Source organism: Mastomys coucha, unplaced genomic scaffold (genome assembly GCF_008632895.1).
Source record: "Mastomys coucha isolate ucsf_1 unplaced genomic scaffold, UCSF_Mcou_1 pScaffold21, whole genome shotgun sequence".
In the NCBI taxonomy this organism is placed as follows: Eukaryota; Metazoa; Chordata; class Mammalia; order Rodentia; family Muridae; genus Mastomys; species Mastomys coucha.
In genome coordinates this window covers 86,865,354-86,884,633 of record NW_022196904.1, presented here as the reverse complement: position 1 = coordinate 86,884,633, position 19,280 = coordinate 86,865,354, and the positions used below count along the sequence as shown (strand labels likewise).

At 51.8% G+C, this 19,280-nt stretch overlaps 1 protein-coding gene across 4 annotated transcripts in view; it reads left to right on the top strand.

The window, feature by feature from the left end:
• Myo7a (myosin VIIA) overlaps positions 1 to 18,867 on the top strand; it is a 71,360-nt gene extending 52,493 nt beyond the window's left edge. For 2 of the 4 annotated variants that reach the window (XM_031387442.1, XM_031387440.1), the window contains 17 exons: positions 1,744 to 1,861; positions 2,528 to 2,654; positions 3,237 to 3,406; positions 3,844 to 4,034; positions 4,560 to 4,684; positions 5,067 to 5,224; positions 6,061 to 6,214; positions 10,432 to 10,587; positions 10,915 to 11,020; positions 11,790 to 11,903; positions 12,760 to 12,847; positions 13,007 to 13,113; positions 15,256 to 15,441; positions 15,830 to 15,946; positions 16,701 to 16,784; positions 17,618 to 17,737; positions 18,214 to 18,867. In XM_031387442.1, the coding sequence (XP_031243302.1) occupies positions 1,744 to 1,861; positions 2,528 to 2,654; positions 3,237 to 3,406; positions 3,844 to 4,034; positions 4,560 to 4,684; positions 5,067 to 5,224; positions 6,061 to 6,214; positions 10,432 to 10,587; positions 10,915 to 11,020; positions 11,790 to 11,903; positions 12,760 to 12,847; positions 13,007 to 13,113; positions 15,256 to 15,441; positions 15,830 to 15,946; positions 16,701 to 16,784; positions 17,618 to 17,737; positions 18,214 to 18,303 (2,211 nt within the window). In that variant the 3' untranslated portion in view covers positions 18,304 to 18,867. The remainder of the gene's footprint in view (positions 1 to 1,743; positions 1,862 to 2,527; positions 2,655 to 3,236; positions 3,407 to 3,843; positions 4,035 to 4,559; positions 4,685 to 5,066; positions 5,225 to 6,060; positions 6,215 to 10,431; positions 10,588 to 10,914; positions 11,021 to 11,789; positions 11,904 to 12,759; positions 12,848 to 13,006; positions 13,114 to 15,255; positions 15,442 to 15,829; positions 15,947 to 16,700; positions 16,785 to 17,617; positions 17,738 to 18,213) is intronic. The other 2 variants (XM_031387441.1, XM_031387443.1) reach the window with 2 other exon arrangements.
• Positions 18,868 to 19,280: the final 413 nt, after the last annotated feature.

The window sequence follows — 19,280 nt, the reverse complement described above, 5'->3', positions numbered from 1 at the left end:
ATCCCCCATCTCCCAAGAGAAAAGCCTCCCCTTGGCCATCTCTTCTTGCTTCCTGTTGATTTCAGGCATGTTGCTGAAGCCTGTCCACTTTGCCTCCCAAACAGCTTTACTTCCCAGCTCTCAGCCTCCCCAGCTGCCCCAGCATTTACTGCCAGCAAGGCGTGTGTGTGTGTGTGTGTGTGTGTGTGTGTGTGTGTGTGTGTGGCTGCTTTGGGTGGCATGGTGACATTTCCTTTATTTTGGAGTCAGGCCTTGGGGGCATAGTTGGACGGCAGACATACTCTTCTGGGATCTGCAGCTCAGTTCTGTCTTTCCCTGGACCACAGCACCCTTGTATGTATGTCAGAGCCCTGGGTTCTGCTGCACTGGATAGAAGTGAATGTAGATGCTTTTCAGAAGAAGGGCAGAAGGGAGCCAGCATGGACATGGGAACAGCAGATATTTCCATGCTAGCGCTAGGGCCTGGGGCTGAGATCAGGGTCTTGCTGGTCTGGCTTCTCCCTAGTTCCTGTCTTGCCTGTCCCTTATTGTCTTCCTCTGTGGTCACATGCACATAATTGCCTCTCTTCACGAGGGCACGGCCTGTTGGGATAGGGCTCACTTCTTATAGAGTTTATCTGCAAATGTGCACCCTGGGATGTGAAGACTCCAACATGAGGATTTAGAGGGAAATTTATAATTTTTTTTCTCTTTTCTTTCTTTCTTTCTTTCTTTCTTTCTCTCTTTCTTTCTTTCTTTCTTTCTCTCTCTCTCTCTTTCTCTCTCTCTCTCTCTCTCTCTCTTTCTTTCTTTCTTTTCTTCTTTTGGAGACAGGGTTTCTCTGTATAGCCCTGGCTGTCCTGGAACTCACTGTAGACCAGGCTAGCCTCGAACTCAGAAATTCGCCTGCCTCTGCCTCCCAAGTGCTGGGATTAAAGGCGTGCGCCACAACAAAGAGGGAAATTAAAAAAAAAAAAAAATCCTGAAGCCATTTCAACCATGCAGGGAAGTTTCAAGTTGAGGACCCTTCATTGCCATGTTTGGCTCCCCACCTTCTGCATTGTGACTTTTTCTCCACACACATACGCTTGTGTATCATGTACTGAACACACGGGGATTAAATTGGTCACATCAAACTCTCAGCCAATGCTTACTGTCCCTGGCCTGTGGCAATGCCGGCCCTCTTGTGGGCGGCAATGCCCTATATGTGGTTGGCATGAGCACTCTTATCTGGGGCTGTCATGGCCACATGTTCATTCTGACCCCTCCATTCTACCCCAAGGCTGTGGAGTTCTTACCAGGAAACTGAATGCTGCTCCCTGTCGCAGCAGCTCTTCCAAGGCCTGATCTGCAGGCCCGTCCTCTTCCGAGGACATGGCTCACTCTCCCACCTGCCTGTCCAGCCTTGCAGAAACCCACTCTTGGGACCCAGCTTTCTGTGCCATGATGCCACAACCTCTCTCTGTTCTGATGCCTCCCCACACAGCGTGAGCCTCCCAGGGCTCACCATCACCCCTGGTTGGGCCACTGCACTGGGAAGTCTCCTAGGGGGGCAGCTACGCTTTCCTTTTCTGCCTGGGACCCACACACAAAGAGACTTGCCAGAGCTCCGGTACAGACTGGATTAGAGGAAGCCGTACAGCTGGGGGTGTCTGCGGGCTGATGGGAGCAGAGGCCCCGAAGCCCTCACCTGGTAGAAGGGATAGCTAATTTCTAGAGCCTACCTACTGGCCTTTGATCTTTATCCCACACTGCCCTCTGCAGGGAATTTATGCCCAGAGGAGAACTGACGCCCAGAAGGTCAAAGAGGATGTGGTCAATTATGCCCGTTTCAAGTGGCCCTTGCTCTTCTCCAGGTTTTACGAAGCCTACAAATTCTCAGGTATCTGTGGCCCCAGCCATATGGAGGGAGGGTGGTTATCTTTCAGCATGTGCCTGGTCTTCTCAGGTTTTACTGTGGAGGGGCTGTGGGAGACCTGTGCAGTCAGGGACGATGGCCCACTGGTTTGAACAGCTGATCATTAAAGCTCCCGCTATGGACAGAGAGGGTAGCCAGGTTATAGATGAATGGGCTGTTCTGTTGGGCTATTTCCAAGAGGCCAAGGATGGGTGGCTGTAGTTGAGGGAAAGTAACTGGCTGGTGCCATCCCACATAATGCATCAGCTCTGATGATCTTTGTGAACACTGCTGGGCATCTCTTCTGTGTCAGCCTTGAGCTCATTCTGGGCTTCTCAGAATTGCCAGGTCTCAGAGCCACAGATAACCCTGGGGTTCAGTCATCTGACCTCTCCCTACATCTCACCTTGGTGCAGGGCAGGGACCAGAGGTAGGAAGGAGACTGAAGATGTTTTCTGAGCCAGCATTTTCTTCCCACCACTTTTTGGGTTTCACCTGTAAGGTGACCACGCTGAGGCTCACTCTGTCTATTTATAAACCAGGAATAAGCACCCCCCCTGCAGAAGCCACTGCCTTGTAGTTATGAGGAGTAGGGAGGAGCTATCTCCAAGATCAGGGAGCCCCCTCTCAGAGCCTCTGTTGTTGTCCCAGGCCCTCCCCTCCCCAAGAGTGATGTCATCGTGGCTGTCAACTGGACAGGTGTGTACTTCGTGGACGAGCAGGAGCAGGTGCTTCTGGAGCTGTCCTTCCCGGAGATCATGGCTGTGTCCAGCAGTAGGTGGGGATGACCACCAGGGCACAGACAGGGTAATGGGAGGAGAGGGCTCAGCTCCTGGGGTCAGGGACATAATCAGTGTTATCAACGGGGGACCTCTATGTCAGCTGAAAAGCACCCAGAGCGCGGTAGGGTCCTGGAATAGCCACACTCCATGGTGCAGTGTAGCCCAGTGCATCTGTCTGGGGTGTGTGGGAGTATGTCTCAGATATGATGAGGGCAGGGAAGACTTCTTGGTGGAAGAGGCATCAGGCTGAGCCTTGAGGGGTGAATAAGGACATAGATGGACAATAAGCAGTGCACTGGGCCAGAGTGGGCCGCTTCTGAACCAGAGCTGGCTGTAGCCATGGCTACGTCTGCCTTTGAGGGCAATGTGCATGGATGTATCACCCCCATGGGCCAGGCCTTGTCCTGGCAGGGCCCCATCTGGGTGTCTGGGACACTCTGACGATTGGCCTTGGTCTCCTTCAGGGAGTGCCGCGTCTTGCTCTCATTGGGCTGCTCTGACTTGAGGTGTGCTACTTGTCACTCGGGCCGGGCAGGGCTGACCCCGGCTGGACCCTGTTCTCCGTGTTGGTCCTATAGGGGAGCAAAGCTGATGGCCCCCAGCTTTACCCTGGCCACCATCAAAGGGGACGAGTACACCTTCACATCCAGCAATGCCGAGGACATCCGTGACCTGGTGGTCACCTTTCTGGAGGGGCTACGGAAGAGGTCTAAGTATGTGGTGGCACTGCAGGACAATCCTAACCCTGGTGAGTGACCACTGACATGGGTGCACTGGGGTGGTAGGCAGACTGTACAGCTGACCTGGCACTCACTCGCAGCAGGTGGCTGGTGCCTTATTATCTTTGCTAGACATCGGGGGCAGAACTGCTTTTACCCATAGTCCACAGAATACTTCCTCTCCCACCTTCTAAGACTGTAGCTTACATTCTATTACCAGCTCTAAGTTATACGGGGTCCTCCATACCTGATAACACAATGACACCCCTCCGTAGCAATACGGAGCCCAGACTCTGTGGGGAGGCATGTGGGAAATGGTGATAGCGCAGTGAATATGCAGAGTAGAGGATGGCATAGACCCTCATTGGGAAGCCATGGATTATATAGGTCACCAACCCGAATGGAGATGCTCTAACCCAACCTTGTTTCCCATCCCCATGTGGACCTGCTCATCCCTGCTTCAAAGCTGGCGACGAGTCAGGCTTCCTTAGCTTTGCCAAGGGAGACCTCATCATTCTCGACCATGACACTGGTGAGCAGGTCATGAACTCAGGCTGGGCCAATGGCATCAATGAGAGGACCAAGCTGCGTGGAGACTTCCCCACTGACTGTGTATATGTCATGCCCACTGTTACCTTGCCACCAAGGGAGATCGTGGTATGTGACCAACACTGGGAGTCCCCCCCCCCAGACCCTCCCTTACTCTTCTTCTCACATCTGGTCACTGGAATGAAGGGCTGTGACACACTAATGATTTGTATCTTCTGTGTAGATAATAGATAGCCCTCAGGTTTGGGGGCACCATAGATTTAATGTATGGGTATCTTCCAGATTTACATTAGTTGGGGAGCAGCATAGGTATAGGGATGGAGGATCATTGTCATAATTTCCAATGGGAAAGGGGGCCACAGCTGGGTGAGCTGTGTCTTTTTTCTCATGGATCACAGCTCAAGGATTCAGTACAGCTCTCCAGGCAGCTCCTGTGCCAGGCTCGTGGGACTGGGCTGTTCTAAGCGCAGCATGCTTGAGGCATAAGAACTACATGCATAGGAAGAAAAAGCTTGGGGTCCACCCCCACAAAGAACAAGTCTTCCTGCCCCATTCTGGAAGGCTCCAGCTTTAGCAGATCTCAGTGGCCCCAGCTGAAGAGCTGACATGTCCTCCCTATCTCTTGCCTCCCAGGCCCTGGTCACTATGACCCCAGACCAGAGGCAGGATGTTGTCCGGCTTCTGCAACTGCGCACAGCAGAGCCAGAGGTGCGCACCAAGCCCTACACATTGGAGGAGTTCTCCTATGACTACTTCAGGTGACGTAGGGTGGCAGGTTGGGGGACAAGAATGGTACACTTTGAGTTGCCCCCACCTGTGAGCGGGGCCAGCTCAGGGGAAGCATAAGCATTTTTTGTTGTCCAGGATGAACCCCTGTGTGGTGTCATCGCATCCTTTCTTCCTCTGGATGGTATATGTGCCACCCAGCTGGTCCTCTGCCCTGCGAGGCAAGGGCTGGGCAGGAAGATAGATGCTGTGGTTTGGGGTGCTCAGCTCTGCCTAAGGGTTCCTGGGAGCAGGGCAGGGGCTCTTGGAGAAGGTGGAATGTGTGTGCATTGTGAAGCATGGCAGGAAGAGTGAGTTGGGGAGGGGCTTGCTTCCTGTGGTAGGGCAGGTACTGACCATCTCTATGCCTGACAGGCCCCCACCCAAGCACACACTGAGCCGTGTCATGGTGTCCAAGGCCCGCGGTAAGGACCGGCTGTGGAGCCACACACGAGAGCCCCTCAAGCAGGCCCTGCTTAAGAAGATCCTGGGCAGTGAGGAACTCTCCCAGGAAGCCTGCATGGCCTTCGTAGATATCCACTGCCATGGGAGAAAGGAGGGCAGCAGGGAGGGACTCAGGGCAGAACATGGCAGGACTGGGTCCTAGCGACAGATGAAAGACCCTGGCTGGGCACATGGAACCTCACAGTTTGCAAGGAACAGCCTTATCCTCCACCTCCTTCGATCTTGTCATCCTGTTTGACAAGACAGACAGAGACAAAGCTGTGACGAGAGCCAGCTCCTGGCTCCTAAGGATGCCATGCTGGCCAGAATCAGTGGTGATGGTGCCAGACCAGGAAGTGGCCTGAACCAACCTATAGAGAGCTTTCCCGGGGAGTGGGCTGGCACACACCAAGGTCCTGAGGCAAATCAGCAGGGCTATGTCAAGGGTACAAAATAACTTAGTGTAACTGAAGGGCAGGTGTATGCTGAAGAAAGGTCCCCAGGGTCTGTTAAAAAGCTTTGGCTGCTGGAGGTATAACTGGGTGGTAAAGTGTTTGCCTATCAGGCCAAGTCTCTGGGGTCAGTCCCTGTCAACACACACACACACACACACACACACACACACACACACACACACGGCACTAAATTACTAGATTCGTTTGTGTCACAGGAACAGGGTGATCTGCTGGGTAGGAGGAGGCAAAGTCAGATTGGAGCTTGGACAATATTTCCTGGCTGCCTTGGATACTTGGAATGTAGGGTCAGGGCTTGAGGATGGATGGCCATCATGGAGAAAGGAAGAGAAGTGGTAAGCAGGCCACATCTACTATGTAACTCAGAACTCCAGGGCTGTGAGAGTCCAACCCCCTACTTCCTAGGCTAGTGTTTCTCCTTCAGCCACAGTCCTTCCTTGACTGACTCTCACCTGTGCTCAAGTATATGGGTGACTACCCATCCAAGAGGACACGATCGGTCAATGAGCTCACTGACCAGATCTTTGAATGGGCACTCAAAGCTGAGCCCCTCAAAGATGAGGCCTATGTGCAGATCCTGAAGCAGCTGACTGACAATCACATCAGGTGAGCAGACACTGTGGGACCTCTTGAGGCAACTGACCTGGGGCCCAGGGTCAACCTGCCAAGAGCCCAGAAGGGGTAACCCTTAGAGCAGTCCTCCAAGTCCACAGCCTAGCTCTCCCAGCCCCTACTCCTAACACTGCACTGACTTGGACTGAGGTGGCTGTCAGCCCAATGGCCTGTCAGGAAAGGCTCCCTCGCAGGGAGCACTGGGACTTCAGGACATCTCTCCTTCACTTCACCGTCCCCTCTGTGTGAGATGGTATGGAGGGCCTGTGACACAGGTAGGGAGATGTCTTTACCAAAACAAGAGTTATGGTATATACTGCAAGAAGAGGGGAGGAGAATTCTGAGAGGGGATTGTGCCCCAGTGAAAAGCCATCACACTCTGTCCCAGGGTTGATAGAGAGGCCCTCTAACCAAGAGAGTCATAACTGCTGTGTCTTAAGGTGGGGGGGGGGGCTAGCCTCATGCCAGCAGGTCTAATGACTTGGAAGATAAACAACTGAGTAAGCTTCGAAGGTACCTGTGCTTGAGTTAAAACTCCTGGTGTGAGTCCCTTTTGCCCACATGCATATGAATTAAAGGGTTTAGTAAGGTCAGGGAGAGCTAATCCTGGGCCAGAGGTAAGTGCCTGCTTTTGGAGGTCCAGGGCTCATGTTATCTCGGGTCCAATTGATCAGCCCCTTCTCCGGTCTCCTCAAGGCCTTGGAGTGAGGCTTAGCTGAGTAGGCTGAATTCTGTAGGTTCCACAGGAAGGTCCTTAGCTATTGTTTTGTGGTTAGAGTTCAGTCAGAATGAGACCCTAGTGCTGATGGGAAAGGCTCCTGTGCCTGGATTCAGGTGAGGCCAGGAGGTGGCTCTTTTGTAGAGAGATTTGGTCTTTGAAGAAGTCACAGGAAGCTTGCTTTTGAAGAGTCAGGACACTGTTTTGTTCTGCAGTGGGCTTGTGTGGTCTACAGTTTAATAAATCGTCAGTGTGCTCAAGGGAGCTGGTCCCAAGAGATGAATATAAGGGAAGGCAGATCTTTTGGCTAAAGCTTGTCCAAAAACTTGGCTGCCCCAGAGCCTCTGAGATAAAGGCAGTCCAGGTAGGCTATTAACTTGAGTGAAGAGGTCCTGCCATTTGAAAGTAAATTGGAATGGAGGGTCTGACGGATGGGAATGCAGATTAAAATATCCTTAAGGTCTAACTCTATTACCCAGGAGGGACTGGAGGCTATCTGTCCCAGAGCATGTAAGGACTGGGAACTGTGAAGTGGATTAGGACCACAGCCTCGTTTATAGCCCATTCCTAGAAGACTAGGGGCCATTCACTAGGATCTACTTGACTTTTTGAATGCCAAGGTAGGAGTGTTGCAAAGTGAGTGACAAGAACTCATTTATCAATGAAAGTCTGTAAACAGTTTTGCACATTAGGCTTTTAAGGACATTGGGATCTTCCTTTGAGGAAAGTCACTAAGAGTCCTTAAGGGCTACTGTAACCTCAGTGGCTGTTAGTGAGTGCTCAGGAGTGGAAGCGTCTCAGACTGTGGGAGCTTGTTGGTTATGAGGCTATAGCAGAGACTATAGGGAGGGACTTTAAGGACATTACAGGACAAGCATCTGTTAGGATAAGGCTCCACACCATCTCACGCAGAGGGGAAGGTGAAGCTGGGCCAGGTAGAGCTCTCCCTTAGTATCTACAGTGAGCTTGGGTTTAATATTCTACTGCTTCAGGCCAGCCCAGTAAGGAGGGATATCCTATAGGCCCAATGTTCCCAGTGTAGTAGACTTTCCAGACAGACCATTGTGCTTAAAAAGGTCTAGATGGGTCTAGAGTTTAATCATGAAGTCCCTAACTAGGAAGGAAACAGGGCAGCTAGGAAGGACCAAGAAGGAATGGATGAAATGTGTTTATATATCATACATATTAAGAAGGGCATAAAGTGGGCTGGTTGGGGCTTGCCATTAAAACCAGTGAGGATTTGAGTCTGGAAGGTCAAATCAGAAAAGGTGTTCAGAGCAGAAAAAGTTGCTCCACACCTAAAAGGAATGTCATTTAGGTTCCTGCCTCATCTATGGTTATCTGAAGTTCACTCATAGGGATGAAAAATATGGGCACCCATGTAGCCTCAGGGACCCTCTAGTCCTTTGAGGGAGGGGGAACTCCATTTCACTGAGTGCCTCCAGTCTGGGAACAAAATCAAGGCCATTTGTCCTTTTTCATGTCTGACCTGAGTTTGAGAGCCTTAGATGGAGAATGGATTGTCCCTTTTCTCAAGTAATAGAGAGTATTCTTGCTTCTACTGGGCCTCCAATCTGCAGTTTGGACAGGACCCACATTGTGCACAATGATAGTGGGAAAAGCTCACTTATTCTAAGTTCCCATAGATTGAAAACAGAAGGAGCTCCTGGATGCTCTAGAGATGGGCAGAGAGTAAATATTTGCTGCAGCTGTGTCCTGAGCTAGTCCTTTGTCCCTTTCTTCCTCTACTTTGCCCTTACTAGCTCTTGAGGTCCCTTTTTGGTTTTTAAAATACCTTTGAGGGTATATTTGGTAAGACAGGGCAAAGGAGTCTTGGGTCCCTGGTCTGGTTTTTATAGGCCTGGCTTATAAAATGCATAGCCAAGGTTGTTGTGGTCCTTGAGATCCAGACTGGTATTCTTGCACATGGCTTCTGCTAGTCCAAGTTGAAAGATGCTAAGGTTCCAGGACAATCCTGTGTTACCTCCTGCATCTTGTCCTTTGTCATCCTCCTACTAGGCAAGCAAATATATCCAGCAAGTCCATCCCCCTTTGCCTGATCTGACCAGTTCAATTCTGTGTCAGGTGCCACCCTGGAGGCTGGCTTGGCTGTGATGGAGTTAAAAGCCTGGGTTTCAGCAGCCCAGACACATGCTAAGGCCAGGTAACTCTCCTCATACACACAGCAAGTGGCTAGGGAGATAAATGTTTTGGCAGGTTAGGTCAAAGCCCTTTGGAAGCCTGTGCCCCAGAGCCCAGCTATGGACCATCAGTTGTCTCTGGAGCACTCAGGCAGCTATCACAGGCACCAGGTTAAGTACCTAAGAAAGTCAAGACAACAATCCTCCTTCCCTCACTCCTTCCTGTACAGACCACCAAAATGCTGTGCAGGGCCGTGTCTGAAGAGGGCGGTGATGCAGGTGGGCAAAAGAACTTAGCTAGACAAAATAAGCAACAGGGAGATTTGCAGAAACAAACTGTAAGGAGATGGTGGCAGAGTTCCCAACGAGCTCACCCTTGGGAGAGAGGGAAGGCCCTCTTAGGGTGGTTAAAAGGACAGTCATGGTCTCACTGTATGAGATGCCTGTGTCTGACTCACATCCAGATAGTTAGCTGGGTGGCTCATCATTTTTTGTAGGGCTGAGTTTTGTAGTGTACATTCTTCCTTTTGAGGACAAGCTGTCCATGTAAGACTCTATACGTCACGAAGGGTCAGTCTCTAGATGGCTTGGGCTGCATGACAAAGTGTGGAATCTTCTACAGCGGTGTCAGGATGCCCGGAAATGGGTTGCAGCCGAAGCTTGACATGATTTCATTTATTCTTTCTGATGAGATAATGGGGTTGCTCTCCCTTTGGAGGCAGCAGAGACCTTGGTCTAAGTCCAGCCTGCCCCGAGAGAGTGACCCCCCTAGTTCTGGGACTAGAAGAGCTCAGCGCATCCATCTGTATCAGAAGAGCGGACACATCTTCCCATCTTTGCAAGATTCATCCTGGAAGCAAACACATCAGATCTCTTCCCCTGGGCAGGACCACCCTGTGTGACCATCTCTGTGTGTCAGAATTTGTCTTGTTCTTTAAAGCCTGCATTAATACCACCTTATACAAAACCCTCCAGGCTGGCCTGCTTCATCAGGCTTAGTGAACCAAGGGATGCGTGAGGGTGTAGGGGTCTGCTTTAATGGTATAGATGAGTACAGGAGCTCAGCGGGTGTATAAGCTGCACACTTACTTCTGTGTCATCCCTCGGGATGTGTGGCTTTGAAGATGAAATCTCAGCTGACCCAGACATAGTGCTGAGTAACTGTGGACTTTCATTCTGTCACCGGAACCTTGTGTGGAATGACTACTGTATGACCTGGTATGGGCACATGGCCACATTAAGGAACACTGTTTGGTTCTGGCTGTCACAAAAGTGTGTCCATTCTGGTCCTTGGACAGAAGGTGTAGCTCTGGGGTGCACGGATTCCTGTTACTCTGGACCTTTTCCCACAGGTACAGCGAAGAGAGGGGTTGGGAGCTGCTATGGCTGTGCACAGGCCTCTTCCCACCCAGCAACATCCTCCTGCCTCATGTTCAGCGTTTCCTGCAGTCCCGCAAGCACTGTCCTCTTGCCATTGACTGCCTGCAGAGGCTCCAGAAAGCCCTGAGGTACTGGAGCCACAGGGCCTGGGCAAGCACTGGGGGCGGGGCAGCCTGACCACACCCGGCTGTAAGACAGACCCTTTACACAGTGTGAGGCTTATCGAGTTCCCCAGCTTGACTGGGCAGGAGCTCGCCCACACACCCTTTGCTCTTGCTCCCGTCACCATCCCACTTCTTGGCTGGGAACTCAGGGCTCTGGGAGGCCACATAGCTGAGCCTACTGTTGGGCGTAGAGGTCGGGGTCAGGCTGAGGCCAGTCTCCTGTTTCCTCGGCTTCCCAGCCGTGTGGACCTAGGAACACATTTCCTTCCCTCTCTCCTTCCGTGTTTTCAGAAATGGCTCCCGGAAGTACCCTCCACATCTGGTGGAGGTGGAAGCCATCCAGCACAAGACTACCCAGATCTTCCACAAGGTCTACTTCCCCGACGACACGGACGAGGTGAGGGGCCCCACACACGGGTCTGACCCCTCAGACAGGGTCAAGCTCCCTCAGCCTGCACAGGACGTCTTTAACAATACCTGGCACCCTGACATCTCATTCTCTTGCCCTTGGGTAGAGTGAGAGTTGATCAAGACTATGAACACTCCTTGGGTTAAGTCCCTTCCAACTTGGACCTTCACTCCCTCCTCCCTGGTTTCCCAGTCAGGCTTTCTGTCATGAATTTGACATCCTACCTTGTATCCTGACGAGTAGTTATAATACTTGTCTGATCCTGGAGACTCAGATGTCACAGTAGGATTCTGTGGCAAATTCAGACATTTCCCAGAATCCTTCCCATCTATATTCTGTCCCATTTCTCCTTCCTCTCTCCCTCAAACTCCATCCCCAACCCCTCCACATCCTCACAGTTGGGGCTACGTTTCCCAGTCCATCCTCTTGGTTGGTTTTCTTTCCCACCACTTCTCACCATAACTGCTGTGAGTCCCTGCCTCTGCTCTCACTATCCAGGCCTGGACCTATAGGGCCAGCACCAGGCCTAGTTCTGCTTGGAGGGACAGTGGCAGCGAGATCTGGGAAAAGCCAAATGGGAATTGCTCTCTTCAAATGCTACATGTGATCTGGATCCACCAGGATGGCCCAATAGGGCAGGGGGTCTTGAAAGGGAGGAACTCGTCTTGGTTGGTTGCTTGGGTAGGAGAGACAGCAGAGATGGGCAGTGGGGACCTGGGGGAAGGCCCTGCAGAAGTTGAGTGTGTGCTATCCCTAGGCTTTTGAGGTGGAGTCCAGCACCAAAGCCAAGGACTTCTGCCAAAACATCGCCAGCCGCCTGCTCCTCAAGTCTTCCGAGGGATTCAGCCTTTTTGTCAAAATCGCAGATAAGGTGGGTCCACCCATCTTTTGGAGACTTGCTGAAGCCACAGGAACACGTAGTGGGTTAAGAGGAGAGAGACACCTGCATGAAGCATCTGTGCTCTCCTCACATGGCACAGCTGTCCTCTGTCCCCTGGAGCATGGCACATGGCAGCAAAGAAAGCTCTTCTGAGAGTCACGGGCCCAGGTACCCTGTGCTCTGTAGTCACAGGGTTTGTTGACTTTGTCCCCTCAGAAAATTCACCCTTGAAGTATCCTTCAGAGGGTAGAATGCATATTACTGCTTCATCAGAGAGGTTAAGCAACTTATCCATGATCACACAGCAGGGACCCAGCTCCAGGTGTGCTGTCCCTAAAAGTCTCACAAGTCAGCTGTAATGTCTCCTCAAAGGGAAGGCTTCCTAGAGCAACCTGAGGAACTGAGTGTCCCTTCTACTGATCACTGACAGCCCTGTGTACATTCTACCTCACTTCCTGACTGTTACTGTGTCAAACATGAGGGCCCAAAGACAATGTCTATGAGGTCCTGGGTCTGGAGAATCTGTGTCAGAGCCTGTGGGAGGAGCTGGACACAGATGCCAGCAGTCAGCTGAGGCAGACTGGTCTTGTTCTTGGTGGCTGTGTTGCAGTGGGCCTATGCAGTTTGTGGTGTGCCAGGCACTGGGTGGGTTGATGTCCCTCTAGGCAGGAGGTCAGTGTTCCCGAGATGCTAACTAGGCACAGGTGGTGTGGATGGGACCAACACACAGAACTCCTCTGGCTAGGGTGGGAGGTGGGGCCTTCCTATAGAAGCAGCTGACAGGAATGTCGGTGGGAAAATTCGAACCAAAGCAAATGGCCCAAAGCTGCTATGGCTACATCCCTAGGTCATCAGCGTCCCCGAGAATGACTTCTTCTTTGACTTTGTTCGACACCTGACAGATTGGATAAAGAAAGCACGGCCCATCAAGGATGGTAAGGGACTGGGCTCTGGGATGCTAGCAGCACAGGGCCATGCTGGCTTGAGACTAGGCAGTGAAGCCCAGTAGTTAGCCAAGGGTCTGGAAGCAAGCTGGCAGGGTCAGGGGACCTTCTTTGCTGAAACTCCATGTGACTAGCTGCCCTGTGCCACAGGAATCGTGCCCTCACTAACCTACCAGGTGTTCTTCATGAAGAAGCTGTGGACCACCACAGTGCCTGGCAAGGACCCCATGGCCGACTCCATCTTCCACTATTACCAGGTGAGCTGCACTGTCCTCTGCTCCCCTCAGCTTTGTGGGCCATCGGCCTTCTGGTATCACTGTGAAGCCGGAGAGTGCTGCCTTTGACAGAGAAGGGCTTGTAGCTGCTGCTTCAAGTCTTCCTGTTTCCATCACTTAGTCTCCCGACAGATGTGTGGACTCAGACCTGTCTCGTCATCTTCCCGTCCTAAAGGCTTGACTGCTCACTCTCCTTCCGAGGTCCTTGCCAGTTCAGGCTGCTTTGTGCCCTGAGTGCTCTGGATGCAGGAGTCTGCTGGTGTGGCTGAGTCCATCCAAGCCCTCCTTGGTTCTGCCTGCAGTGTCAGACAGGAAGCCTGGAGGGATGATCACAAGCAGAGCCTGTCATGGCTGCCTGTGATTCCTTCTGCCCTTCCATGTAGCCCCTTGAAATCACCATGTTCCTATTTTGGAGGAACAGACTCAGGGAGTCCAAGCGATGCAGTTCAGGTCACACAGCGGGTGGAACAGTGCTCCTGGTCTTGGCGACTGCAGCTCAGTGCTCTACGCTTGGCTGTGGCCCGCTTGGCCTTGAGTGAGATGCAAACAAGGATGTCTGGGTGGAGAAGGGTACAGGGCTGCTGTGGTGCTGTGTGATGATCTGGAAGTAGCACTGCCCTCAGTCAAACCTGTGATACCCTCCACCATACACCTCCCCTCCCCAGGTCCCCCAACATACCTCTCCTAAGGGCTGACCCACATTAGCTTATTAATGCTTGTTATAAGTGGTTATCAGACCAGGCAGTGGTGGCGCACGCCTTTAATCCCAGCACTTGGGAGGCAGAGGCAGGCGGATTTCTGAGTTTGAGGCCAGCCTGGTCTACAGAGTGAGTTCCAGGACAGCCAGGATTACACAGAGAAGCCCTGTCTCAAAAAACAAAACAAAACAAACAAACAAACAAACAAAAAAGTGGTCATCATTAATGGACGTTATAACTGAATATCTAAACCGTGTCTCATCTCCCTGTCACCCACAGAGCTAGGGATGCCCTCATGCCACTGTGACAGTCTCTTGATCTCTCCTTTCTGCTCTGCATGGGGTAGCTATCCTGCCTACGAGGGCTGCTCAGGACCTTCTTGTCGTGCTTAGGATCTAATTCAAGATCCTGGTGCTGCCTCCTCCTTCTGATGTCTGCCGCTGTAGTTGTGCACCCTGGCTCAGGCCGCTCCAGCTACAAATTCTCAAGTGCTACCCAGACTCCACAGTGTTGTCCTGTGCAAGACACTCTTCACTCACTTCTCCTCACCTACTGGGCAGTTAGATGTTTCATCTTAAAGGATGTCTCCTTCTTTGTCCTCAAGTATAGATCTGCCCCCCTCCCCCATGTCTGACTTTTCACTTCAGACTATGTTTTCGCAAGTGTGTGTGTGTGTGTGTGTGTGTGTGTGTGTGTGTTGCTGCTAAGAGTGCCTGGGTCACCGTCAATGCTCAATGACTATTGGTTGGATGTATGTATGAATGGTTGGATGGATGGATGGATGGATAGATGGATGGATGGATAGGTAAACTAGCAACTGGCTGAATGAATAGGTGGAAAGATGAATGTCAGATGAATTATGGGTAGATGGGTGGCTAGGTGTGAATGGATTGAATGGAAGCTTCATGGGTAGATGGACCCCTAAGAAGTGAATGAATGCTGGGTAAGTGGAAGGGTGGATGGAGAGTCATTGACTCAAGTCTCTGATTAGCAGTGTGTCCAGGCCTGCCTCAGTTTCTCTGTCCTCTTAGTGGTGGATAAGATGGTTCTGGGGCTTCAGGAGCCTGTGGACAGTGCTGGTGTGGTCACTTCCCTGCAGATGCCTTGGCTCTGGGTCTGGAAATTCAAGGGAGTGAGAAGGCTGGTGCTGTTACTGAAGTGGCTAAGGAAGGATGGGCCCAGGAGAGGAGTGATGAGAAACTGATTCTGGATTTCTCCGTCTTGGCAATGGGTCAGCTCACCTCACTGGCTATAGGAAAGGTGGTGCACAATGTTCTAACATGGCTCTGCCTTCCAGCTGCCAAGAGCTGGGACTGTGCAGCCCTTTGCCTGCCTTCTGCATCTCCTTTGAGGAAGCAGGCTCAGCTGGGGCAGAGGAAGCGCTGGCCCACACGGAGGGGGATGACACCTGCTCTGTTTCTGACAGGAACTGCCCAAATATCTCCGAGGCTACCACAAGTGCACCCGGGAGGAGGTGCTACAGCTGGGGGCACTCATCTACAGGGTCAAGTTTGAGGAGGACAAATCCTACTTCCCTAGCATCCCCAAGTTGCTAAGGGAGCTGGTACCCCAGGACCTAATCCGGCAGGTCTCACCTGATGACTGGAAACGGGTAAACAGGGAGGAGCGGCGGGAGTGGGGCCTCTCAAAATGGTACATTGAGTATCCCAGGGGTTGAGACAGCTAAGGGGAATGGCCCTCCCTCCTGGGTGACGAGGGAAGCCTTTACTCCATCTCTGTCTGCTCCATTCTCTAGTCCTCATGCAAAGGATTTAGTGGCCCTATGGTATTAATTTGCCCCCATCCTGGCTTTGACCTGAATTTGCTTGATGCCCTCTGGTTTGTCTGCATGGGTTGGGGTGGATCAGAAACCCACTAGCTGGGGTACGTGGGGACCATGGCATAAGTGGGCAATACTGTCTGTACTATGCCTGGCTCTGATGGTGTAGACAGGCAGAAATAGAGCTGTGATTGGTCCTCCCTGATTCCCATCCCCACAGTCTATTGTCGCCTACTTCAACAAGCATGCAGGGAAGTCCAAGGAGGAAGCCAAACTGGCCTTCCTCAAGCTCATCTTCAAGTGGCCCACCTTTGGCTCAGCCTTCTTTGAGGTGAAGGTATGTCTTCAGGCGATCTTTTGAGGGCAGATGGGGGAAAAAGGTTGGGAGTGAGACAGCACAGAAACAGGAATGGAGGTAACAGCTATTGCCTTGAACACCTGCTGACACAGAGAGGAAGGGAGCATCCTCAATTTTGGCCCACTAAAGACGACCAGAACTTGGGCCACAAAGGGAGACAGTCACATGAATGGCTGGAGTAATGGAGGGCGGTTTGTACTGTAGTAGTGGGCCCCCGTGGGGTAGCAGAGTCAGGAGGCTGTGCCTAAGGTGAGGAGGTTACCTAGGGCGGCTTCCCAGAGCAGGCGATGCTGGGCTTTCCAGAAAGTCCTCTGCCAAGGGTCCTATATAGACAAAGGCCCACAGGCCTGAGAGCTCAGGTCTGGGCAGGAAATGAAAAAGGTTCATGTGGCTGAGTGTGGTGAGAGGCAGGGTGGCAAACAGGTGAGGGTCAGGGTCTCCTGAAGGGACAGTGAGACTGGGGAGACTTGGGACTGGGGCTGTTCTGACCATAGGGAAACTTTCATATTGAGAGAAAGGACATAAAAACCTCCCAGGGAAGCAAGAGGGAAATGATGGAACGTCTGGGAACCCATGAGGCTGTGGGCAGAGGGGCAAGCAGGGGGCCTTGGCAGGGCTGGCCCACGTAGGCAACCAGGCTGGATTGACTTTTTTCCTGCATCTGCTGGCTTCATGCCTCTCCGCAAACTCCTGTCTCGTTCTGGACTGATGGTGCCTCTGCTTTCTTTGCTAGCAAACTACAGAACCAAACTTCCCAGAGATTCTCTTAATTGCCATCAACAAGTATGGGGTCAGCCTCATCGATCCCAGAACCAAGGTGAGCAGGGCAGGAGTGAGCAGGTTGGAGTGAGGACCAACCAAGGTCCCAGACACAGCCCTGTCATCTACGGTCCCCACTTCAGAGTCCCTGGGTCCCCATCTTGAAAGGCTGCCTGTGCTTGTCACATCGACTCAGTCATTTGTTCCACCAAGATTGCAACCTTCAACTTACCACCAAATTCTTGCTGCTAAGTTCCACAAACTCCTTTTAGTGCCCAGCTTTTCAATGTCACTGGATGCCACAGACCTACACCTCTTTCTTTCCACAATGGTCAGGATGGTAAATGGTGGAGCACATGCAGGCTGGCTATGCTTATGTACCCAAAGCCGGTCCCACTATGAGGCCAGAAGTTGTGCTCCTGAATAACTGATAAAAATCAGTAATGATTGTCATCTTCTTGCTGCATGATGTCATGGTCACATGGGCTCTCTGCCTTTCTTTGTTATTCTTTCTCAGACACTTCTCAGCTTCTACTGTACCCAATCCAAGTATCCTGTCTCCTTCCAAGGCTCTTCTCTGTCCCATTTTTCTCTTTAAACTCATCAGGCTATCTCATTCAGACCAACAGTTGTCAGTGCTCTCAGGCACCTATGTTTCTATATTTGGCCCTAAGTACACAACAGCCTCCAGGGCTTCCTTGGGCAAGGTGAGGTACGGAGAAGAAGGGACCTGCTCCCTGGAAGCTCCACACACAGAACTGGCCTCTCCCTCTTGTTCCTTTCCTCATGTGAGGGCTCAGGCTTTCTTTGAGGGGTATTTGTGGGCTGGAGCTGGGGTTACTGAAGCCAGAGGGTAATGCTGTGCATCTGTGTGTCTACTTTCTCTCCCAGGACATCTTGACTACTCACCCCTTCACCAAGATCTCCAATTGGAGTAGTGGCAACACCTACTTCCACATCACCATTGGGAACTTGGTCCGTGGGAGCAAACTGCTCTGTGAGACATCACTGGTGAGAGCGCCTCCTAGTGCCTAGCATGGGTCCCTGCCTCTCCTGGTGGAGTCTGTTAGAAGCCTAGTTTATTTAGGTCTGGGGAAAATGGTCAGCTAGGGTGGAGGAAAAGAGTTATCATTCAGCTGCTGTTTTAGTATCTGGCTATTGAGCCAGTGGATGTGGGCCTTTAGCCCACATGTACCACAAGAGCCATTAGCAATGAGACCTTGTACATGAGCCCAAATTTCCAAGGTGCAGCTTAACTGGTAGTGTTTGCAGCCACTCCTGCATCAAGGCATCCAGGCTTAGAGGGACCACAAGCCCAGGGCTCAAGACAGCAAGATGAGCCCAGCCCCTCAAATGTGTAGATGGGGACAGACTTGCTTTGTTTCTGTGTTGTGCCCACTGCAGTATGTTCTGGGAGCCATGTTTATGTGTGAGGGGCTTGTGCGTTCCACTGTGAGCTCTGCTTATTTTCCTACCCCTGGTTTCAGGGATACAAAATGGATGATCTTCTGACTTCCTACATCAGCCAGATGCTCACAGCCATGAGCAAACAGAGGAATTCCAGGAGTGGGAGGTGAACAGTAGAGGAGACGCTGGCTCAGGCCTTGGCCATCTAGGCAGGGAGGCTGGACTGACCCTATCTGCTCAGCATGTGACCTGCCCGCCACAAGGTCCGGACTTTTCTACATCCACCTATGGCGTCTGGGTTTACTGCCACTCTACTTTGTTGTGGCTTTCCTGGTGTAAGAGCCTGTGTTCCTTGGTCACCTTTCCTGATTCAGACCAGCTCCATCAAACAACCTCTTTTGACTTTCTGTATATGGATGGGACAGAGAAATCAAGGACAACTTAGCTCTCTCCGTACTTGGAACAACCAAACTATTTGTGCATTGAACTGATACTCTGAAGCCCAAGGGACTGGGTTCAGGGTCCTCAACACTGGCCCCTGTCATAAGCACTACCACTGAGGACTCTCTGGAGGACTCCTTCAGTGTCACCTGCTCCCCCTAGACTACCTCCTGAGTCTGGACAAAGCCTCCTGATTCTACCCAGATCACTTTTGTTATGTGACAGTTATATGCTGGGTCCCTGCTAAAATCTCCTGACTACCTGAGGGCATAAAGCATGTGTCTTATCCTCTGGTCTTATGGTGATCATTGCTGGGGAGACAATGTGGGGTCAGGTTACAGACCTGTAGAGGTGTGAAGCTACTTCTCTCACCTGCCTGACCAAGCTGTCTTACCTTTGGGTTTGGCATGCTAAAGCAAGGTTTCCTTGAGTCTCAAAAGACCACTTGGGACAGAGGGGTTGGGGGACATGATTGCCACTGGTCAGAGAGGGGAAGGCCCAAGCACGTGTATAAATTGTGTGTGTGCGTGCGCGTGTGTGTGGTGTGTGTGTGTGTGTGTGTGCATGTGTGCGTGTGTGTGTGTGTGTGCATGTGTGTGTGTGTGGTGTGTGTGCATGTGTGTGTGCGTGCACGTGTGCATGTGTGTGTGTGTGCGTGCACGTGTGTGTGGTGTGTGTGTGTGTGTGTGGTGTGTGTGGTGTGTGT